A 24419-nucleotide genomic window follows, 5' to 3' on the forward strand; every position below is an offset into this window, starting at 1 on the left:
ATATTTGTTATCCTGTCTGTGAAATCCAGGCTAAAGTCTAATCATCGAAATATGATATTAAAGTTTGATTTTAATAATTAATGTCACTATAATTTCAATCTTTGACATGGCCTATATTAAAGATATTGTTGGACTTTAAAGGCAGTCCTGCATGTTCAAAAATTTGTACTGAGACGTTCTTCAAAATCGATTAGAAGTTTATTATCAGATGTAAAAAGGAGTAACAAAGCTTTGGGTTGCCAGTAAATCACCACGCTCTCCACCACAAGCCAACAACCAAAATATTCAAATACACCCATATTTATAAAGTATGTGACGTCGCTCTATCTTCTGACTCCTCCTCTGCTTTTTGCTCCCTTTCCACCAATCACCATACGCCACGTTTATCTGCGTAGTTCCTGAAAAATAAAACCTTCTCAAAACATACATCCTGTGGTCGGTCTCTAGTATTGAGGAATGTTCTCCAGGGGCACCCTCCCCCAAGGAGTGGTCTCCTAAAAACAGTTTATTGTGGCCGGACAACACACCAACATTCTTAACATTCTTTTAGTAAAAAGAAAACACTTAATCATCTAATGTTTTTAATTATATAGCGTTGTTTCTTAATCCTATGATTCATTAAAACACATCACAACTCATGATTATACTTAGAACATATACAGTGGATTGATTCATAACATTTATTTTTCTTTGTGACTCTTTATATGTGTGTGTGTTTATCTAGATAATTTACGACTCCAACCCCCAACTTTCTCTGTTTTCTTTGTTTGCCCCAGTAACTTTCCACTGAGTGAAATAGAAAGCACATGACAAAAACACACAGCTTAATGAAACAAATGAAAGAAAACACTTATTGATTATATTGATATTTAAATCATACTTTTATCTAAAAAATATTCCCACAATATCAAGATTATATTTTTACAGAATGTAGTTTACATTACGTAGGATGATTTTAGGTAGAAAAAAAATCTTTTCACAGTCAGGGTCACATTTTAGGTTCTAGCGATCATTATTCGGGGAAAAATGTATTTAAATTATAGTCTATATTCTATATTTTTGATATTGTTTAAATTTTCTATATAATGTTTTTCTAATATATTTGTCATATTTTAACCGGCTCATATATCGTATTTTTGTATAGCTGTCCTCTGGCTCAGTAGATACAAATGTGATTTAGCATTTTTATCACACGTATGTATACGTAGATCACCTCGTGTGGAAAAATTAAACAGCAGATGCTCAAACAAATACTGTATGTACAAGTCATGTTCGGTACTTGGTATTGTTCAGTGTTACACATTTAAACCTGTTAATGCATCCTTCATATATGAACCTCAATGCTGTTGTCTACAATGTAACATAACTTCAGAGTCAAAACCCTTCCATATCTAACCCTGCTGCGGTCACAGAGCGTCAGTGGGAGTGGCGGAGCAGGCAGTCGGTGATGTCATGTTGGGTGGAGCGTCAAGCTTTTGGCTTGAGAGTTTTCTTGCCCCTGAAAAGAAACGCATAACGCGTTAAATTCAGAATAAAAGATGTGTATATATGTTGCTTGTGTCTTTGAGCAAATTAAAGGGTCCGGATAGGAATTTAAGTTTTTTTTCATTGGATTCAACAAACCTACCCGTGTTATTCCGCCACTGCTACGCCTGCACAATTATCTTTGCTCTCTGAGGTTATAGCTAAATATTCCGCCCTGAGAGAATAAGAAGAAAGGCAGAAATGACAGAAAACAGAAGTGTGAAGAGGAAGATAAGAAGAAAACAGCTCGAGTTTAAAAACAGGGTAGTATAAAGAAACAACCGTGTCATAGATGCACAGGAATTGTGCGAAACACAGTTTTGAAGAAAGATGCAAAAAGTAGCTACAGAATTAATAAGAGGGGAATATGACTGTAGAAAAGAAGAAAGGAGTAAATTGTCCTATTGCAGCATCCTTTTAAGCATACTTTCCCCTTTAACAATGCAGTTGTGTGTGTTACCTGTCAGGGAATAATAAACAATACCTATATCATTCTGCGTTTTCATAAGTAGACAAAAGAAACACTCACTCGCTCTCTCTCAACGCCTCTTCTCCAGCTGCAGCTATCTTCCTGTAACAGTAGACCATCTCCACCACCAGCCAAAACTGCAGCCCGATGATGGAGACATACATCATGATCTCAGATAGGATGGATGCCACGCCTCGAGTAGCTAGGTGAGAATTCATAAACTTATTCTCTAAATTGAAGTGAATTTATTATTTCACAGGGTCACGTTTTCATTTGATGCCGGTTAATAGATTCTGCTGTCAAAGAACATATTTGTAAAGGTTTAAGTTATGTAATATAGATGCAGTGTAGCTCTCATAATGACCAGCGGTGACATCACTGCTGGTGCGACCCTGACTCATGCATCAGCCTCAGACAGGAAGTACAGAAAAGTCTGATTCAATTATCACCCCATGAACTCATGTGATGTGTAATATTCCACTCTCTACCCCAATGGAAAGACACTCTCAGCAGAAGCGTCATTCTTTTGTGCAGTTATGTTGTAAGCAGAAGTGACAATTTAGTTGCGCGTTGTGCAAAACATTTGCTTTCAAGCCGTGTCTCTCAATCAGAGGGCTTCACAATAACTTCATTTTTATTGTATTTTATTTTTCCACTTTTTAATGGCTGTCAAAATGTTCTCCTAGGGAACAGAATAGTAAATATGTTGTTTAAATGACACCTTGCCCTTTTCTTAAACTGAAAGTGCTGTCGAGCTTGGTTTAAAAAAAATAACCATTAGGTTGGGATTTAGACCCGGGTCAATTTGTATGAAAAATACAATCTGGATCTACCCCTAGACTAATAAAACACGAGCATCTGCTTTCCAAACACTTTTTTTTAGTGGGATTATTAGACGGGTCAAAGTACTAGGTAAAGAATCTATAATATTTGAATGTATGCAAAAATAAATTCAGTCATTTAAATAATAATGCTAATAGCTGTATTTTTAAATAAAAAAGAATACTAAAATGAAAATTCTTAACTTTTCTTGCTAACAGACAACTAAACGTTTATGAGTCAAGGACATCCACTGTGATGAAAGCCCGATGCTGCTGCTATGGCAACACTGTTTGCTTTCAGGACTAATGGCTGTGTCCTTGGTTTTGACATCCAAATAGACATGCTTCAATGGATGAATGACACAAGATGTTGCTATCTGTGTTGTTTTATTCATTTCTATTTGTATACTGAATTTCACCTCATGAACAGATGTTTTTTGGTTTGTTATTTGTTTCACCTCTTTGTCTGTTTTAATGAATGTACCTCTGCCCATCACGTTGATGGTGACAAACTTGGTGTCATTGGTGTGGAATTCGTAATTGGAAAAGAAGAGATTCCGGTCGAAGTAGCATCGATAGGTGCCGGTATCATTATAGCTGACATTGAGGATGTAGATTGAGCCGTCCTGCACGTCCACAGTATTTTTACTGCCGTTCCAGTGTAAACGATCAGCAAAGCGGTCATCCATTATATAGCCCCTAATGTCTGCGTAATTGTAGATCTAAATGTAAGAAGAAGAGCTATAATTACTATGTGATTCCGCTTCGGAAAATAATAAGCAGTTTAAAGGAGATCTTTGGAAAAGCTGGATCTTTTCATTACAGGCTTACTTGATAACAGACACAAGGCTTAATGTCAAAACTTTTTTGTTCAACACACTATTTCATATATTAAAAGGTATATTAATAGTATTTACATACTCATGGGTTTAGTAGGATTTGTATTGCCTAATTTTTTTATGTGAAGTCATGTACATTGGCAGGGTGAATTTCACTTTATCATTTGACACAATACACAGTGATTCACCTTACAGTATATTTGCACTGAAAATCGGGACACATCGCAGTTCTTTTAACTCCAAAGAATGAGTTTCCTTAACTAATTTCGCATTTCTTACCACTTTGTTCATTAATTGTGAAGTCCAATAATGTAACATTGTTTAAAAAAAAAAATTCTAAAGACTGTCAAGTTTCTCATTCCCTTTTACAGCATAATAAATGTAATTGTGGCAATATGATACGGCAAGTTGCATTTACCACAAGTATGATTATGGCATAACAGTCAAAGGGGCGGGATAACAATCTTGTAGGCACTGCAGATTTTAGGTTGCAGCAAAAAAGCAGTGGTTGTTTTAATGGCAGTGATGTTGGTCTGACCTCATTGTAAACCTCCTAAGGGTATAAAGTGGCTGCTGGTGTCCATTAACTGTGGGTTTGCTTGGGAGTGCTGTATGCTGGAGGAGGGCAGCAGTCATGAAAAATGCATAAAGTTGGCCTTACGTCGTTGCATCCCCCTTCTAAATATCTGGATAAAATGTTTTGAAAAGCCCACCAATGTCATTAAGTAAATTTCTGTGGGCATGTTTGGAATTGTTTTGTACAAAACGAAATTGAATGGTAACGCACCATGCAGACACCATCTGTGCCTCTTGACCACATAAAGTTAAGCTTTTATTATCCCGAATGACACGTTTTATACTCACTTGTGTGAATTCACTCTCGCCTTTAGCCATAAACCACCAGTCCACAGTGGCGGAGGCTTGTGTCTCTCCTCTCATCTTGCAAGAGATGCAGGTTAGTTTGAATCCTTTACCCAACACTGCTTCTGTGTCCGAATCCACCTCCACACAGACTCCATGGCAAAGCCAAGCTGGTGGAAGATCAAGAAAACTCAGCAACACAGACACTAATCTGCTTCTTATCTAATACAACACTCTAAGATTATCGATGCCCATTTTCCTTGGTGTTTGAACTGACAGGCATTACTATCTCCGTAACGGGAAGCTTCTTTTTTTTTGCGTGCGTTCTCATTGCTTAACTTTGCATGCTGGATTTTTTTTTAGTTCAAGGCAGAGCGATTTCTTGCAAGCTTTATTTCCACTCATGAAAACTGATTGTGGATTACAATAGTCCAAATGAACTGCGTATGAAAAGCTCAGTATCTGCTTTATTCTTTTGGTCTCCACACAGAAAGCTTTGAGGGAAAATAAATAGTTAGCGGTGAGCGGTGATCCTCTTGCATTTCAAGATCATTAATCTACATTCATATATAGATGCAGGTCTCTATATATGCCAGGAAGTCAAATACTAGCAGAAAAAGACACACCTGATATCTTTATTCTTTCAAACTTCACCCTGTTGTTTCCACAGAGACATCTGCATCGCGCTCAACCAATGATCTTGTGCTATTTTCAATTCTGACCTCTGAAGAAGTGTTTATATATATGTGCAATGAGATGAAGGACAGAAAACATTGCACACACATCAATGAAGACTGAGCAGAGATTACGACTACAGAATTACATTATATCTTTACTGGGGTCATCCTATTGGAGAATGTTTCATGGCCATCTCTTTACTGGACATTTCAGGAAAACATTTATAATGTGGCTTTGGGAAGTTAGGGGTGAAAGGAAGGAGAAGAAAGGGAGAAATAAAGGAGAGAGAGATGAGTTAAAGTTTTTCAGAGTTGGATCCATGACAAGAGTACTTATTTACTGGCTTCTGATTGGCTGCAGAGAGGAAAAAGAAGGAAAGATTGGGTGGGAAAGACAATAGTTATAGCAGAAATACAGAAGATTGGAGAGGAAGGATAGCAAATTATTTTGGCACACCCTTAAAACAACCAATTGTCTGATCTGCAAGTCAATATCTACATTTCGCTACAGAATGAATTTACAATTTCAATTATTTTTGTTAGGATACACTGCTACTTTTCAATGGCTGTCAATAGAGAAAATTACTTCCGTGTTCCATTTTTAAGCATTTGTAAAAAAAATAGGGGAACACTTCATAATGAGGTTGTATTTGTTAAAATGAGTATTTATTTTATTTGGAACGTGCTGTGTGTAATATTTTGGAGGGTCTTTTGACAGAAACACAATATACAGTACATAACTATGTCTTCAGAGGTGTATAAAGACCTTACATAATGAAGCATTGTTTTCATTACCTTAGAATAAGCTATTTCTATTCTACATACACCGCGGGTCCCCTTGCATGAAATTCACCATGTTGTTTCTACAGTAGCCTAAACGGACAAACTGCTCTACAGAGCGCGTTTCGTCAATACATTATCTCATTCGGCTAAGAAGCAAAAACCTGACGACTTCTTTGTCACACTATTGCCCTAGTGCTTCGAAAGGGAGGGGTGGATTGAGCCGTTGGTTGCAATTCGCAACCTTACCACTAGATGCTGCTCAAATGTCCACATTATGCTTTAAAAGTTAACATTAGTTAATGCACAGTGAACTAACAAATGTATTGTCATTAAAGAACATTAACAAAGATGAATAAATGCTGAAAAATGTACTCATTGTTAGTTCATGTTAGCTAACGCATTTACTAATGTTAACAAATACAACATTATTGCAAAGTAAAACAGACAGTACAAAATGAACATCATCAGCATATACTGTACCTAAAAGTGTACTAGAAAAGCTGACCTCAGACCTGTCAAAAAAAACCCTTTTAAACTTCTGTCAGTGTCACCAAACACCACAGTCATTACAGTCATCCCCCTTTTACAGAGATTATATTATGCAATTTATTCCGGATTAGACTGCACAATGCATATTTAATCTAAGGATTTAATGAATGCATTAAAGGGTGAATTAGTCACTTTTTCAACAGTTAGTGAAAATTTAATAAAAGGACACTTTTGAATACATGTGAGCCAGTGAGAGATAAACAGAGAAGATGCCTTTCTGGTTGGAGGCAGGCAGCTGAGGATGATGTTTCCATGCCAGCCAACTGTCTGACTGTCAGACTGTAGGCTATGTGATGCCATATACACCCTGACCTCCGGGGAAATGACTGCAACAAACACTGATCTCCAGGGTAGAGATTTTCCATAGAAACAAGAGCTCATTCATATATTACGTGTAGTGGTTTTGATATCACAGCTGGCGTTCTGATTTAACAATCGTCCTGTTGAACTGGGATGCTTTTATCTACATTCTCTTTATAATCTAATCTCTAACATTAATTGACAATGAAATGTTGGTGACCTCACTGATCAAGAGGAAATGGTAAACGGCTATGATATTTCCCCAGGCGAGTATCCAGAACTGAAAACAAAGCTTCTTATTTATAGCCCAAAGACAATGAAGGATTTCTCACATCTATTTTTGAGCGCAAGCGAATGTGCTAGGGAGGATGGTGGGATACGCTCTAATTTCCATTTAATCTTTCAATTAAATAGCCATGAGCTTGAAACATTTTACTAGCATTCTTTATAAGTCCTTGTCTGCCCTTGTCTAGATTTAGCATTTGTTGTCTCTCATCCCTCCCTCCCTCCCCCCTCTGATGCTCTTTTTGACCCGCACATGCTCGGATGCATCTTTTCGTGCACACGCATGTGACAAGTTTCCACAGCGCCAGACCTGCAGACTTGAAACCTGCGTCACTGCTGTGACGGTGCCGAATTCTGCCGAAAATCTACACGGAACACAAAGGCCTCTCCTTATTGGTTTGCCTGTATCTAAGACTCTGTTATCAACCTCTGTTAAATAATTCATAGATGCTTCCTTTCCCCTTTGCCTTCTGCGGTAAACCAAGACTGTGATCAGCAAGAAAAGCTTTCTGCACATAAGTGCTCAGTTAAAACTGCTGAATTGCAAACTGATCAGTCATTTGCATCATACATTATGCATTTCATCTCTTGAAGCTGAAGTTATACATTTGGTATACATAAGAGTAACTTTCAGTCTTACAAATGAGTTTAAAAGAGATCTCAACAATGTGACAAACTTAGATTGGTCAAGTCAGCAAACAAAAGCCAGTATTATTGAAGATTTCCATATAAAGTGTAATATTTCTCATCAAATGTGCCCAAATCCAGATTATTTTAAAGCTTGGTCTCACAGGAATTTATAATTTTACGATGTGGCTAATTCGTATTAAAACTGTACGATAAGCATCATACAAAAACGTATGATTACTAGTAAAAAAAGCAATACTGAAGCCCCATCCCTAAACTATAAAACCTAAAGCAAATTGCACTAAAAAGTATGAATGAAATCGCACAAATTCATACGAATTTGTATATAACATGTATATAACACTACCTCTACTTACTAAATTATCCATTTGCACAAGTGTACATACAATATGTACAGTGAGGGAAATAAGTATTTGATCCCCTGCTGATTTTGTAAGTTTGCCTACTTACAAACAAATGAAGGGTCTATAATTTTTATGGTGGGTTTATTTTAACTGATAGACACAGAATATTAAAAAAAATCAGGGGAAAAAAATGTTATATAAAGGTTATAAATTGATTTGCATTTCAGTCAGTGAAATAAGTATTTGATCCCCAAGCAAAACATAACTTTGTACTTTGTGGAGAAACCCTTGTTGGCAAGCACAGAGGTCAGACATTTCTGATAGTTGGTCACCAGGTTTGCACATGTGTCCGGATACATTTAGTCCACTCCTCTGTCAATCTTTAAGGTTTCTTGGCTGTCGCTCAGCAAATTGGAGTTTTAGCCTCCTTCACAGAGGTTCTATAGGACTAGGGTCTAGAGACTGGCTAGGACATTTAATGTGCTTCTCCTTAAGCCACTATTTGGTTGTCTTGGCAATATGTTTTGCGTCTTTGTCATGTTAAAGGCTCATCCATGACCCATCTTCAGTGACCTAGTTAAGGGGAGGAGGTTCTCGTCCAAGATTTTACGGTACATGGGCCCGTCCCTCAGCCCCTCAATGCGGTGAAGTCATCCTGTATACCTGTAGCAGAGAAAAAGCCCTAAAGCAGAATGTTTCCAACACTGTGCTTCTCTGTAGACATGATGTTCTTGGGCTCATAGTCAGCATTTCTCTCCCTCCAAACACAGGAGTCCATTTTGGTCTCACAGCAGTGCCAGCACTTTCGCCAAAGCCTTTTCTGAATCATTTTTATGTTCATTGTCAAACTTAAGACGAGCCAGGCGGGCCTTCTTGGGCAGGAGGACCTTGCGGGTGCTTCAGGATTTCAGTCTACTGTGGCATAGCGTGTTACCAATGTGTTACCAATGTTTTGCTTGCTAACTGTGTTCCCAACTGTCTTGAAATCATTAACAGGCTTCTTCCGTGTAGTTCTGGGCTGATCTTTAACATTTCTCATGATCATCTTTACCCCATTGGGGAAATATTGCAGGGAGCTCCAGAACAAGGGCATTTGATAGTTATTTTGTATATCTTCTATTTCCAAATAATCACACCAACAGTTGTCTCCTTCTCACCAAGCTTCTGTCTGTAGCCTATTCAAGGTTTGTGCAGGTCTCCAATCTTGTCGCTGACATCCTTTAAAACCTATTTGGTCTGGACCATGGTGTTGGAGAGGTTGAACTGGAAGATACAGATTCTGTTGGCAGGCATCTTTTATATACATAACAAGCTGATTTAGGAGTACTTTCTTAAAGTGACAGGACTAATCTGTGGTCCATATAGGCACATAACCAATCTGTGGAGCCAGAATTCTTGCTAGTTGGTAGGGGATCAAATACTTATTTCACTGACTGAAATGCAAATCAATTTATAACCTTTATATAACATTTTTTTCCCCTGATTTTTTTTAATATTCTGTGTCTATCAGTTAAAATAAACCCACCATAAAAATTATAGACCCTTCATTTGTTTGTAAGTAGGCAAACTTACAAAATCAGCAGGGGATCAAATACTTATTTCCCTCACTGTTTATTCTACTATATACTACCCTGTACAATGTCTCTTATATGTTATTATCCCCCATTTTCTGTACAATAGTCTTTTATTTTATATATGCACAATTTAGAATCTTTTAGACTGTAAATCGTATTATATTGTATTGTCATTGTGTTGAATGTCTGTACTAGAAGCTTCCAACACCAAAGAAAATTCCTTGTGTGTGCAAGCACACTTGGCAATAAAGCTCTTCTGATTCTGATTCTGATTCTGAATTAGCCACCTTGTAAAATAGCTATGAATTGCTGTGAGATTTTGTTGTATTTTACTAATATACAATCTATTCATTGTACATTTCCATTCTTTTAAATGTATTTCAACAATTATCTCATTTGTTTCTATTTTTATTCCTGCTAACCACTTTTAGGACACATTTCTGAGACTAAGTTGATACTTAAATGTAAGATAAACTATGAAAGCGCAACCTTCAAGCAATAACATTTTCCTCTGGGTGGCATTAATATTACTCTTGCAAGGTTAGAACTTTGTTTATATTGTCAACCTTATGTATGAAACTTTAACTTCAGTGTGTAACCAACCATGGTTTTGTAATAGCTCTCTTATGTGTTGTGTACTGCATGTATTTCAATCTGGACTATTTTCTGCCAATGTATCTTAGCGACATACGCCTCCATGTTTTCTTTAGAACCTCCGAGTGCTTGTTGCCAGCAGCGTATACTAACACAGAACAAACACAACAACAACAGCATCCTCCAGCACCGTGTCACATAGTCTTGTAGTCTCTGATACAGCTGTTAAACAACCAGTATTGCTGTTTCACAGTGGTTGTCTGCAGACATCGATGGAGTGAGTAAACATGGGCAGAGATGATATCAGGTACCGAATGCTAATCGGATTTATGTAAAAAACAGATGCTGCAACAATGAAGAAAGTAATTTACAGTAATAGCATATCAAATGTTAGACTGCACTAGTTGTTCGATAATAACCATGTTACACATCTGATACTTTTGTTTGATTACTTGATCCAACCTACTGGAGTGGGCAGCATCTCTGTGAGGTAGATGCACCTGTGCCAAAACAGCACTTAACCAGCCTTAATAATGTATGTGATGTGCAGAAAGGTTAGATATTAGATTTTATACTATTCTAGTACATTCTTCTGACTGTCCATCACATGTACAGATATTATTAGTTCATCAGTGCCATTGATACTCCAGATCCAGAGTGGTGGGGTTAGAAATATTTACTCTAGTGTAGGTAAAAAGCTATGTAAAAATTGTTTTAAACATCTTGTGATGTGCTCCGCAGTTGATAAAAAACACAAGGGGCCTCATTCATGAAACACGAGCAGAACGATTTTTTTTGTGTAAATCGTTCGTAATGTCGTTTTGACGTAAATTTTCGGATTCATAAAAATGTTCGTATTTTCAAAATGTTAGTTGGTACGAAAGAAATGTACACCTGCTCCATACCACGTGATGCACTATGTATCATAATGATATTTCACGAGTTATGTCTTTAATCATTTTTTACTTTTTAACTTTGGGTAAAAGGCAGAGCTCGTCACTGTCCTTTTTACACAGCCGTCCAATCACAGTGGAGAAGAGGCGGGACAAACACTACATTGACAAACCATCATACACAACAATGGAGAAGTTGACATTAATGGTTACTGCATTTTCATATTAAGTAATATTCTTTAAAATAAGATACTAGTAACAAGTAGGGTAATTGTTGCGGATATTCTAAATCACACCAACCAACGCATCTCCGGAATAACGCGCAGTGCCTCCACAGCGTTCTCAAGCGCCACCAGCTGGTCGTTTTCAGAAGAGCACCAGGTATTATTATCTTAGCTGGCAAAAAACGCTTTGGTGGACACAGTTTAATTGATTAATGTATTGGTAAGCATATAGCCTATTAGTATCTTTTGGATTTATGCAATATAATGTAGCCAAACCAGAGAATGAACCTGCATTCCTAGATAAGTAATTTGCGTAGCTGTAATTCATAGGCGGGGATTATGCTAATTATGTTGTCTTGACAGAGCCAACATACTGATCTTGTATCTAAGATTATTATTCTTCTTCTGATCCCCAGAATTTCTGACTGCTACTCCTCCTAGAGCTTTCAAACTACATCCACCAAACTTTCCACAAACCTTCAAACTGGTCTGACTTGAGTTGCTATATCTTCTCTAACTGATCTGGGTTCTGGTTTTCGAAAACCGGACTCTCAAAACCACCTAATTTCCCATTGACTTAACATTGCGACAAACTTTGACGGCTCATAACTCAAAGCGAGGATGTCGTAGAAACTTGCGAGTTACCACGTTTGAAGAAGCTGGCACGCTCTGTAAGAACTTACCTCACAATGGGGTGTAAGTTGCACCCCTGGGGTGTAAGAGGCCTCCAAAATTCCCCATTGATTTATAATGGGACAGGAAACATGCCCATATAAGGCGTCATAACAGTCCCATGTTGAATAACTTCGCAGTACAACCACTTGGAGACAAGTGGGTGGGCTCATTTTACTCAGGCAACCAATCAGTATCCCAGGAACTTCCTTAAGCTACGAAGCCACGCCCATAGCAACCATTTACAGCAACCTAGCAACCGCTCCCATAGACTTCCATTATAAAAAGTCCATATGGATATCTTTGCAACACAGTGTCATAGAGACAAGGGGGTGGGCTCATTTGGCTCAGGCAACCAATCAGTATCCCTGAAACTGAATAAAGCTACGAAGCCACGCCCATAGCAACAAAACTTGTTAGCCTAGCAACCAATTTAACAAGACCTATAACTCTGCATCAGAACATCGTAGAGACATGGGGGTTGGTCTGTTTCACATAGGACTTGAAGCATCATCAATTGCCTTCTGCTAAGCCACGCCCATAGCAACCAAACAGGTTAACCTAGCAACCATTTAGCAATATCTATATCTCTGCATCAGAACATCGTAGAGACACGGGGGTGGGTTTGTTTCACTCATAGCTTAGAGCATCATCAATTGGCATATACCAAACCACGCCCATAGCAACCAAACAGGTTAGCCTAGCAACCGTTTAGCAAAACCTATATCTCTGCATCAGAACATCGTAGAGACACGGGACTTGGTTCGTTTCACTCATAGGTTAGAGTATTATCAAGTGCAGATGCCAAGCCACGCCCATAGCAACCAAACATGTTAGCCTAGCAACTGATTAGCAATACCTATATCTCTGCATCAGAACATCATAGAGACACGGGGGTTGGTTCGTTTCACTCATAGCTTAGAGTATTATCAATTGCAGATGCCAAGCCACGCCCATAGCAACCAAACAGGTTAGCCTAGCAACCATTTAGCAACACCTATATCTCTGCATCAGAACATCATAGAGAAACGGGGGTTGGTTCGTTTCACTCATAGCATAGAGTATTATCAATTGCAGATTCCAAGCCATGCCCATGTGTCGTTATAATCATGCTAGTAACATGCTAACAACATACTAAGCCCGGTCACATTTCCATCATGTTAGAAAAGGTTTGACGATAAAACCTTTCAAACTATATCATATATCAATACCATCAGCGCGACATGCTCTGAGCGACATGCCGTAAAGCGCGGCGATTAGAAAACGTGGGTGATAGTCCATCGTTAAAATGTCAGCTGTTTGGAAATACTTTACAGTTAAAGGAGAAAAAAGCCAAGCCGAATGCAATGTGTGCAACGTAAGCGTTTTGAGAGGTGGCAAAGCGGGAAACTATAATACGACAAATTTGATAAAACACTTGCATAAACATAATCTAAAGCAGTATGAGGAATTTATGCAGACAACCAGTGCCAAGAAGAAAAGTGTTCCGCAACAACAAACACTACAGGAAGTCATTCAGAAGCGTGAGAAACTTCCCCCCGAAAGCAACAAAGTAAATCTGATAACGGAGAAAGTGACTGAAGGACTCTTAAAACGTGAGTCAGTGGTTTTTGTGGCAGTTTTAAAGGTAGGGAACCTACTGCTATCTCTTAACGTCTTATGGGAAACTTGAAGTTTAACCAAATATTTTAGTTTACATTGCAAGTATCTTTTTGTTCTGGAACTAAATCCATTTTAAATGGTTATTTTTATGTGTTTATGTCTTTTATAGTTCAACCAAAGAGGTTACATTTGAACAATTTTGTGAGTGCCTTACTGTACTGTGTTCTACTGTACATTTTGTGATGGAGGTAATTTATATGTTTAATGTTAATTTATTATACTTAATTTATGGTTTACTTTGAGTGTTGCATTACATCCAGTACTTTGTTGGAATTTGCACACAGTTGCACTTTAAATTTCATTTTGTATGTTTAAGCTCATTTTCAATAAAAATCTAAACTTAAGTCTTAAGTCATGTTGTGGGTTACATATTTCAGTTTTTTGCACAATAGAACATTTGAGCTCTGTAGAACAATTGTTGCACAGTTTAAGCATGATGCTTTTTGTATGGCTGACAAATGTGTTATAAACAGCTTAATTGATAAAAAGGTCGATGGAGATGGTATTGGATCGGTATCGGTATCGACAGATACTCAAGGTTATGGTATCGGTATCAGTATCGGACGTGAAAAAGTGGTATCAGCCCAGCCCTACTGCTAAATGCTTTAAAAGTAAATTATTAAAATAACATACAATGTAAAAAACGTGTGATTCAACCTGGCTATATGCAAGGAAGATACATTTTTATCAAAGCCACCCTGTAAAATCGATGTGTCATCTGGTTACAACACAGTTTAAAATAGTTTTGTCAGGTGACCTAAAAGAGAATCTTACATACATACATTGGATACATTACTGAATAGGTTCCACTAATGAAAATATATTTTCCTATAATCAATATTCTTCAAGCACTTGGTTCCAATATATGGAAATGTATTATTTAATGTATCTTTTCCAGTATACCATATATTTTTGATTTGTAAGGGATTGTGCATCACAGTTTCTTATGTACTCGGGCTTGTATCCAATCATTCAAACTCAGAACTGGCATATCATATAATATTTAGACGAATACTGGTGTAACCCTTAAAATGGTTAATACAAACATCTGATGACTGATGATCTACTGAGTTTGCATCTTCTGCCAACAGTACAGAACATTCACATATCCTCATAATGGGTCACGACGCACAGCATGAGGGAACATCTAAGTCCCGGCTGCGTAAACTGGGACATTTATAACTGAGGCATAAGTGACAACACCTGCTACCCGGGGTGAGATTTCTATCCATCACTGTCCTCCTTACTGTCACAGATCAAGGACATTCACTGTACGCGACAGAATCCACAGCCGTATTTTGAACACCCAGCCGAAACAAAGCATTCACAGCATACAAGAAGATAATAACAGCTTGTGACAGTTTGGGCATAAGCTACTCTGTCGACTGGACCACCCTGATCACCCACGCCTCCATTTTACCGTCGTCACTTGCTCTATGAAGCGTCACAGCTGGGTTTGGGTTGTACTGAGCAATCCGAGTGGCTGTGAAATCCTGATCCCACAAACACACACCCACAGTGACCTGACACCAGAAAAACAAAACCCAGCACTGAACAGGTGCTAAACTACCCTGAAATGGTCCATAAAACTAAAATAACACACAAAATAACATTTTGGAAGGAGAATTTGAGTGTCTTGCTCTTACACAATGACCTGTGGTCTTGTCATCATGACATGATTGACACATACACATAAAGATTGTAAGACCTAAAATGTCTCAAATGTTGTGTATTGTGCTAGCTTAAGACACTCACCATGTGTTACACACAAGAGCATGGGGACCCACACGAGCCGCAGTGCAGACATCTTCAGCATGCAGAACATCTTCAGATGATAGCTGTTTTCTTCTGAGCCGACTCAGTTTTTTCTTAACACACACAAACACATACACACAAACCAGGAGGTGAGGACAATACGTCCGCTGGTTCTGTGAACAGATGAGCTTGACGGTGTAGACAATGGATCAGGCCAGATGAAGACGGGGTTGATTGCGGTGAGGTTGTCACTGGTTCACTGGCTGGAGATGGTGGCTCCTTTCCCTCCAGTCTGGTGGGAGTCGGGTGTTGTGATGAGGAGTGAGAAAGTCCAGTGAGGGAGTGTCAGAGATGCAACGCTTTTAGTGCAACGCGATCGGTTTAATAAGTCCAGCCCGTAGTATTCAGTTACTCAACGACAAGAACGGAGATGTCAGACTCTGTTTCAGTTAGTAATTGTTCTTCTAATGTTTTCTTGATCTATTTATATTTTGGTTACAGTTAGCTGCTTAAATGAATACTTTTTTGTGATCGAATATTCTAATAGATGTCAAATCTGACTTGCAAATATAGTGATTTACCAAACAACCAAGTCTGTGGAAGACTTGAGAATTTATATAATTAGAAAATAATGCAGATAATGGAAGACACCTAACTAAAAAAGATTTTGAGCACTGTACAGTTATGGGAAACGTTGTCTAGGTTGTTTAACCTGAGAAAATAAATAATTTAGCAGAAGCAATCTTTGTGCCACAGTAGTTAGAAATGGAAGCATGAATTGTCTTTGGCTTTATGCAAACATACGTTTAGACATTCCCTTTAATGCTCAGTGATGTTTATTGCTGATGTATTTTGTGAATTTTGCTTATGAAATGTTAATGTGTGAACTTGAAGATATGTATCTTAGGATCAGTGAGAAGTTTGAAATTATAGACTTATAGCCATGCATAACGTGGAAATGTTGTAAAAGTTGTAAAATATAAAATAGATTATATATATATATACTTAGGAACACCATACTAATACGGTGTTTGACCCCCTTTCGCCTTCAGAACTGCCTTAATTCTACGTGGCATTGATTCAACAAGGTGCTGAAAGCATTCTTTAGAAATGTTGGCCCATATTGATAGGATAGCATCTTGCAGTTGATGGAGATTTGTGGGATGCACATCCAGGGCACGAAGCTCCCGTTCCACCACATCCCAAAGATGTTCTATCGGGTTGAGATCTGGTGACTGTGGGGGCCATTCTAGTACAGTGAACTCATTGTCATGTTCAAGAAACCAATTTGAAATGATTCGAACTTTGTGACATGGTGCATTATCCTGCTGGAAGTAGCCATTAGAGGATGGGTACATGGTGGTCATAAAGGGATGGACATGGTCAGAAACAATGCTCAGGTAGGCCGTGGCATTTAAACGATGCTCAATTGGCACTAAGGGGCCTAAAGTGTGCCAAGAAAACATCCCCCACACCATTACACCACCACCACCAGCCTTCACAGTGGTAACAAGGCATGATGGATCCATGTTCTCATTCTGTTTACGCCAAATTCTGACTCTACCATTTGAATGTCTCAACAGAAATTGAGACTCATCAGACCAGGCAACATTTTTCCAGTCTTCAACTGTCCAATTTTGGTGAGCTCGTGCAAATTGTAGCCTCTTTTTCCTATTTGTAGTGGAGATGAGTGGTACCCGGTGGGGTCTTCTGCTGTTGTAGCCCATCTGCCTCAAGGTTGTGCGTGTTGTGGCTTCACAAATGCTTTGCTGCATACCTCGGTTGTAACGAGTGGTTATTTCAGTCAAAGTTGCTCTTCTATCAGCTTGAATCAGTCGGCCCATTCTCCTCTGACCTCTAGCATCAACAAGGCATTTTCGCCCACAGGACTGCCGCATACTGGATGTTTTTCCCTTTTCACACCATTCTTTGTAAACCCTAGAAATGGTTGTGCGTGAAAATCCCAGTAACTGAGCAGATTGTGAAATACTCAGACCGGCCCGTCTGGCACCAACAACCATGCCACGCTCAAAATTGCTTAAATCACCTTTCTTTCCCATTCTGACATTCAGTTTGGAGTTCAGGAGATTGTCTTGACCAGGACCACACCCCTAAATGCATTGAAGCAACTGCCATGTGATTGGTTGATTAGATAATTGCATTAATGAGAAATTGAACAGGTGTTCCTAATAATCCTTTAGGTGAGTGTATATATATGAATAGTCTCTTTTACCTGTCGTTCTAATACACAATAGTGCTGAATGTAATGTATTTTTCTCGTTCAAATAAATATATTTGAAGTTGCTGATACGTGCAAGAAATGTGTACTATGACCGGATGCAGTTATGGCTCATGTCATCTGCTCATATTCTCATTTTTTGCCAAAGCGTTTGTATATCCAACTGTCAAACAAGACATATGTCTAACAGCCTATAATGATCACCAAAATATGTCAACAGTACCATTCATATGTACACAATACAGATAAATACATTAAACGCGATTTAAAGACGGTTTGCCCTATAAACGGCGCATGCAAATATCAAAAACGTCGCCTGTCAACAATAATAAACGTGAACGTAGGTTTTTCTTTTTACGGTTTCAATATATTTCTCAGCCTACCGTAACCGATTACCACACGTATTTATTCCAAAAGCTCTCCTCCTCTCCCTCATGTTTTGTCTATTAATTTCGGTTGTTTCCCCTTTGCTCCTGTTGGCTTCGTTTCCTCCGTGAATAAATTCGCCGTTAAATCATTCCATCACGCGCGGTTTTTTATTCGCCACAGAAATGAACCAGAATGCGATATTGTACCGCATGTCTCTCATATATTATTTTCGGTGCTCAAATTACTATGCAAATGTAGGACAAAACAATTGTGTTGAACCGGAGAACAGCACGTTAAGCTCAATCGCGGTGCGTTCTTCAGCGACGTCTCGCGCTCCGTGGAAAAGGATGCTGTGTTTGAGCTAGACGAGGAGGGCGGGGTAGGGATGGGGGGAGGGGGAATATGAACGATTGATGTATTGCAGTGGGAAAGTGGATGGAAGGCAAGACGTCTCGGGTTAAAATATCAAGTCGTAACGTCAACGTAAATTGATGATTTGACGACTTTCACGTTCAGTCATAAACTGTAATTTAGAGCGAGCATTGCTGTGTACGAAACGCAACGTACGTGATCTTAAATATTCAGTAGCTTGCTGTAGGGCCTATGACGCTCGCAAAAACGGATTATTCCAGAACAGATTAGGCTATTCTAGAGTCTAAAAATGGGAAGAAATCCCGTTAGTCAGCAGTTTGACCTTGGATATATCAATCAGAATCAAAATATTATTATTTTACATAGCCCTACAGATAATATTGCAAGTTCTAATCCAAAACCCAGCATTTCTATTTTAGTATAAAATCGTGTATGGTTTCAATATATAGTCCTTAAAGAAGCCTAAGCTTTTTTCATTTTTGTCCTAAATATATCCTAAATTATCATTTTAATTTTAATTAATTCTGTAACACACACACATTGTATTTAGACCAATAACAGTTTATCTGTTCAAATATTTTAAATAAAACACTTCCTCTGGTCACTACGATATTTATTTATAACCTGAAATATTTAAATCAGCTAATGAAAATGTTAATCGACAGAAGCCACACAATATGCACCAAGCTCCTGTTGCCAAGTCAAATTCCTTGTGTGTGTAAACATACTTGGCAATAAAGCTCCTTCTGATTCTTCTGATATAATTAAAAACAAATGCAAAAAGTCCTGACCTGGTTGGTAAAAACATTATAAGTCCTTTTGGAATTTTACATACATACTCTTTTAATGGCTTTTTGTTTATAAACCCGTAAATAAATAGAACGTTTTACAAGTATTTTAAAAGCTATTAGCTAAATAAAACGTTTAAAATTCGTTAAAACTAGATGTAATACGATTTTCTAACCTCTGGGAGGTGCCACGCTTTCATTTTGCGCTGGTCCACAATTACAATATTACACAATTTGTAGTGGTAGCTACAAATTTATGCCATTTTTGATGACCATAGTTGTTATTTATGTATTTATTTATACATTTAATTATATATACCTATGTCATTTTCTCCTCCTTACTATGAGACCAAACGGCATAAGGATAGGGAAAAGGACAGGTTTTAGGACCATGTGATGATTTATAGGACTCCATATATATTATCTAGTGTGACGTCAGTTGCTACAACGCAAACATGGAGGACGGCGGAGTGCTGGTTGAGAAACCTCAGGTTAGTTGTTTCGTTGCCTTTTTAAGCGTTTTATAAAGACGAGAGGTGATGTTTACATCCCATTTACCTTAAATATATTGTAGTGTATAAAAAGGAAGCGCACGTACAGCATAAATCCGACTTTTAGGCATTTTATTTTTCAGTAAAAAGGTGCCGATTCATTCAGTTAGCTGCAAATGCTCAGTCATGCCATTCTCTGACATCAGCTAACGTTAGCATGTGTGCTCACATTCATTTATAAAAGAACAGCGATTAAGGCGCTTATGTTTCAGTTCAGATGTGTTATTTTTTTACCGTATTTGCACTTTATGTGATCACTTAGGGAACATTGTACGAGTTTACCCATTAAATAGCTTTCTATAGAATGTAGGCTATTGGTTAGCCACTTAGCATAGAAATTCAAAAATTTGTTGTTTGTCAGGTAAAATTTTATTTTTTAAGAACATGACTAATGTTAACTCGGTAACAAACCTTTAACGGACCAGTAACATCCAAGTAGGTTCATATGTCCATATGTAACGTTACGTCTAAATATTTTAATATCTAACAGTTTGATTTTATATTTAGTTTGGTTTGGTATAAAATATTATATTTAACAGTGCAATTAGCTGAAATTATTGTAAAGTGTTTCTTTTGCCTTTGGCTCATGGATGAAATTGTGGTCCTGAACTGTACAGCTATGTTTATGTATTTAACGTTTTATTTTCCAACAGGATGAAGTGCCGGCATTGCTGAATTCAAGACCTCAAACTGGCTTGTCCTTCTTGGCTCCTGAACCAGAAGATCTGGAGGACCTTTACAGCAGATATAAGGTGGGTTAGTTTTGTGGTTTAGCTCATTCTACGATATTGACACACTATCCTGTGCAAAACAGTTATTCGCTTGTTACTGTTGTTGACATTGAACTGCTAATTTCATTTGCTCTCATGTCCACACTGCAGAAGTTGCAGCAGGAGCTAGAGTTTTTGGAGGTGCAGGAGGAATACATTAAAGATGAGCAGAAGAACCTGAAGAAGGAATTCCTTCATGCCCAAGAGGAGGTGAAGAGGATACAGAGCATCCCTCTGGTTATTGGGCAGTTTCTAGAAGCGGTTGACCAGAATACTGCTATTGTGGGCTCAACCACAGGTGATTAATCTTGATATTGATAGGCATTGTCAATTTAGGAGTTTTAGGAGGTGTCAGTGGCTTAAAATAACCCGATAACCAAAGTGAGTATAAATCCATGCATCAAAAATGCAGTGTTAGAGGTTTGGTAGTTGTGTTTTCTACCTAATGCCATATATGAACTGTCTTATTCCTGCAGGCTCCAATTACTATGTACGAATTCTGAGCACAATTGACAGAGAACTGTTGAAGCCCAATGCGTCTGTTGCTCTACACAAACACAGCAATGCGCTGGTGGATGTTCTTCCTCCAGAGGCTGACAGCAGCATCATGATGCTCACATCAGGTAAGAGCTACACTTAGAATGAAGGGAAGGTGTTGTTTCACTTTTTTTTGTATTTCTGGAACGCTCTTGCAGCAACATTGTCTTTACATCGTAGTCATTGTGATTTGATGTATTGTCTTTAGATCAAAAACCAGATGTGACCTACTCTGAAATCGGAGGAATGGACATCCAAAAACAGGAAGTGAGAGAGGCTGTTGAGCTTCCTCTTACACATTTTGAGCTCTACAAACAGGTGTGTATGTGCATTCGTTCATTCATGAATGAATGCATACATGCATGCATTATTGCAAGGGCTTGTGGGAAACAGAGTGTGTAGTAAATTTGTTAGTTTACACCCACTTATGTTCAATTCTCAGATTGGTATCGATCCACCCAGAGGAGTGCTTATGTATGGACCCCCTGGCTGTGGAAAGACTATGCTGGCAAAAGCTGTGGCTCACCACACTACAGGTTAGCCTCATGTTTGATGAGCATCTTTCAGTTTTTCAGTTTTATCTTTTATTAGTCTGTGAATGGTACAGAAATTGATTTAGCTTTTACTCTATGAATCTATGGAAAAGTTGGTCTTTTCTTTTTTCAGCGGCCTTCATCCGTGTTGTGGGCTCAGAGTTTGTGCAGAAATATCTGGGCGAGGGTCCGCGCATGGTACGAGATGTCTTTCGACTGGCGAAAGAGAATGCCCCAGCCATCATCTTCATTGATGAGATTGATGCTATTGCTACTAAGCGTTTTGATGCACAGACTGGAGGTATGACTCCCTCTTAGATATCTCATACTTAATACCTGTTGTTGTTTAGGCTTTTCCTGTTCAAGGGCAAAAAAAAACAAGCGTTGCATGAAACAAAATTTTAATACAAACAAATAATTTTACCTTTAGCATGTGTTTAGTTGCCTGGCAGTGTAGGTCATTAATAGCTTAGGCTTTGATTAATTCAGTTAGAATCGAGGAAGAACTAACTTAAGTCAATTATTTAATATTACAGAACAATAGTACCTCAATTTAATTTCAGATCATAGTGTTAATTGTTTTTAACATCTTTTTTTTAAGCTGACAGAGAAGTGCAGAGAATCTTGCTTGAGCTCCTCAATCAAATGGATGGCTTCGATCAGAATGTGAATGTGAAGGTTAGAAAAACAACTTAATTCTTGGTGTGCATTGTGTGTTCCTCTCCTCATCCTGCTGATGATTTCTGTTTCACTCCTGTTTCAATAACAGGTCATCATGGCCACAAACAGGGCTGACACTCTAGACCCAGCCTTGTTGCGCCCTGGTAGACTGGACCGTAAGATTGAGTTCCCGCTACCTGACCGTCGACAGAAGCGTCTAGTGTTTTCCACCATCACCAGCCAGATGAACTTGTCGGAGGAAGTCGACCTGGAAGACTGTATCCTGACCCCACATAAACTTTTTTCATAGTTTCATGTATATTTTGCTGCAGTGCTGGATCAAAATATTGGAGTTATTTCTTAGAATTTTCTAAAAAAAATTCTTAAATTTGGCATTAAAAAACTAAAAGTAAAGGATGCTTTTTATTGGATCATGAATATGGTTTCTCACAGTTGTTCTTAACAAAAATGTAGATGTTGCCAGGCCTGACAAGATCTCTGGTGCAGATATCAACTCTATTTGCCAGGAGGTGAGTTTAGTTTTTTTTATTTTGTGAAAAGTATTTATCTGTCTGTCTTTATATCTAAACTGCAATGTATGTCATCATTAAAAGGTGATCTGAAACAGTATGTTCTTTGCATTTTTATCCTGTTTTCTTTGTGTACAGGCTGGAATGCTTGCTGTGCGTGAAAACCGTTATATTGTGCTGGCAAAGGATTTTGAGAAGGCTTACAAGACTGTTATTAAGAAGGATGAGCAGGAACACGAGTTCTACAAATAGAGTAATCATTGACTAGATATTTGGCATTAGCTCTTATCCTGTTGAAACCTTTATCTGTGTGTACAGTGTATTGTTAAGGATGTAACACTTGAACCTTGATTTATCCATTCAGGGTTTACTGCTTGTACTGGGACTTTGATTTCACAGGATTTATTTACACATAAAATATGGATGCATCAACATGCGCATTTGGTGAGCATGTAATCTGTTTATTGAAGAAAGAACAACACAAATACAACTATCAAGATGTTTTCCATAAATGAGTTTAAATAAAGACGTTTTTGATAACAAACCTACGCTCTATGATTTTTATTTAACATTCTACAAAAAAATATATAATTTTTAACAAACATTTGTTATAATAAAAATAAAATGTTTTACCAATCATTTTAAACCAGTTAAAAGCAGTGATGATTTGCTTAATAGGTGTTATAATCCCACTATTTCAGCAGTTGAATTGCCCAATAGGACATTTCCCACACCTTATGCATGACGGGGGGAAGCAGTCAAGAATATGAATAGAGGAAAGGAGGTCTGAGGCTTCGTCGGGTAGGCATCCTCTGTGTTTGGGGGATAAATGATTAGAGAAATACATAGCATACCTACCTTTCCTTGCTATTATCAATGAGACATCTCATGAGTTGTGTGTCCGATACTACTTTCATCACATCCATTATCCTGGGTGAAAGAGGCCTTTTGGTGAGGTGCTGCTGATAATGCCCTTTGTATGGTTCCCATCAATGCGACACATTGTCAGTTGTGCACCTCAGCCTCATTGGGTGTTTCGGCCCTTTATCACAAGACGCCCTCAGCCAAGGGAGACCCACTGCAGGTAGATCAGACCAGGGTGTGTGTCGCATGTCATCACATGCTGTGTCCATCCTCCTAAACCACAGCCATTGGCTTCTTCTTTCCGCACCACTGGCCAGTACTTGGTTATCCTCCGCTGGACCTGTCCTCTGAAAGTGACCTATTGTCAGCTATGGTGACCTCTGCATTTAGCCCGTCCAGTAGTGAGTAGTGAACTCACGCACTGCAAGTCGTGAACACATACACCCGGAGCAGTGGGCAGCTATCACTGCAGCGCCATGGGAGCAAGTAAGGTGCCTTGCCTTGCACCTCAGTTGTTACCCGCCGGCCCTGAAAATCGAACCGGCAACCTTCTGGTCACAAGTCTGACTCTCTAACCATTAGGCCACGTTTTTATTACAAACCTAACATTTTTGTTATAATAAAAATAAAACAATTTACCAACCATTTAACCAATTAAAAGCAGTGATGGAAAAAGTAACAGAAAAAGTTAGAAAGTATTTGTATAGACATTGAAGTTCACGAATCTTACAG

The 24419-nt window shown here is 38.3% G+C and overlaps 2 protein-coding genes across 4 annotated transcripts; one reads left to right on the forward strand and one right to left on the reverse strand.

Moving 5' to 3' along the window:
- Nucleotides 1-181: 181 nt before the first annotated feature.
- scn1ba (sodium channel, voltage-gated, type I, beta a) lies at nucleotides 182-18448 on the reverse strand. Of its 3 annotated transcripts, XM_057341147.1 has the most exons (6): nucleotides 15475-18431; nucleotides 4518-4684; nucleotides 3299-3536; nucleotides 2054-2195; nucleotides 1628-1699; nucleotides 182-1498 (listed from the first exon to the last, which is right to left on the reverse strand). In XM_057341147.1, exons 1-5 carry the CDS (start codon nucleotides 15542-15544, stop codon nucleotides 1633-1635), a joined length of 684 nt encoding a protein of 227 aa, XP_057197130.1. In that variant the 5' UTR covers nucleotides 15545-18431; the 3' UTR covers nucleotides 182-1498; nucleotides 1628-1632. The 3 variants fall into 3 exon arrangements, 1 of the variants encoding a protein (XP_057197130.1); XR_008963456.1 differs by lacking the exons at nucleotides 182-1498; nucleotides 1628-1699; nucleotides 2054-2195; nucleotides 3299-3536 and adding an exon at nucleotides 5141-5238 and having other exon boundaries at nucleotides 4673-4684; nucleotides 15475-18448; XR_008963455.1 differs by lacking the exons at nucleotides 182-1498; nucleotides 1628-1699; nucleotides 2054-2195; nucleotides 3299-3536 and having other exon boundaries at nucleotides 4614-5238; nucleotides 15475-18448.
- A 1233-nt stretch (nucleotides 18449-19681) lies between these two features.
- On the forward strand, nucleotides 19682-23367 carry psmc4 (proteasome 26S subunit, ATPase 4). The gene is made up of 11 exons (XM_057340036.1): nucleotides 19682-19733; nucleotides 20447-20545; nucleotides 20675-20861; nucleotides 21040-21186; nucleotides 21309-21418; nucleotides 21543-21636; nucleotides 21767-21934; nucleotides 22235-22311; nucleotides 22403-22571; nucleotides 22768-22823; nucleotides 22962-23367. The coding sequence occupies exons 1-11, from the start codon at nucleotides 19698-19700 to the stop codon at nucleotides 23073-23075; spliced, it is 1257 nt and encodes a 418-aa protein (XP_057196019.1). The 5' UTR covers nucleotides 19682-19697; the 3' UTR covers nucleotides 23076-23367.
- Nucleotides 23368-24419: the final 1052 nt, after the last annotated feature.

Source organism: Triplophysa rosa, linkage group LG8 (assembly GCF_024868665.1).
Source record: "Triplophysa rosa linkage group LG8, Trosa_1v2, whole genome shotgun sequence".
Taxonomy (NCBI): Eukaryota; Metazoa; Chordata; class Actinopteri; order Cypriniformes; family Nemacheilidae; genus Triplophysa; species Triplophysa rosa.

Coding starts and splice junctions, on each gene's coding strand:
- psmc4 (XM_057340036.1), top strand. CDS start 19,698: ATGGAGGACGGCGGAGTGCTGGTTGAGAAACCTCAG. Junction 20,862..21,039: donor TATTGTGGGCTCAACCACAG/GTGATTAATCTT, acceptor TTATTCCTGCAG/GCTCCAATTACTATGTACGA. Junction 21,187..21,308: donor CATCATGATGCTCACATCAG/GTAAGAGCTACA, acceptor TATTGTCTTTAG/ATCAAAAACCAGATGTGACC.
- scn1ba (XM_057341147.1), bottom strand. CDS start 15,544: ATGTTCTGCATGCTGAAGATGTCTGCACTGCGGCTCGTGTGGGTCCCC. Junction 4,685..15,474: donor GCTCTTGTGTGTAACACATG/GTGAGTGTCTTA, acceptor ATCTTCCACCAG/CTTGGCTTTGCCATGGAGTC. Junction 2,196..3,298: donor CATCAACGTGATGGGCAGAG/GTACATTCATTA, acceptor ATTCTCACCTAG/CTACTCGAGGCGTGGCATCC.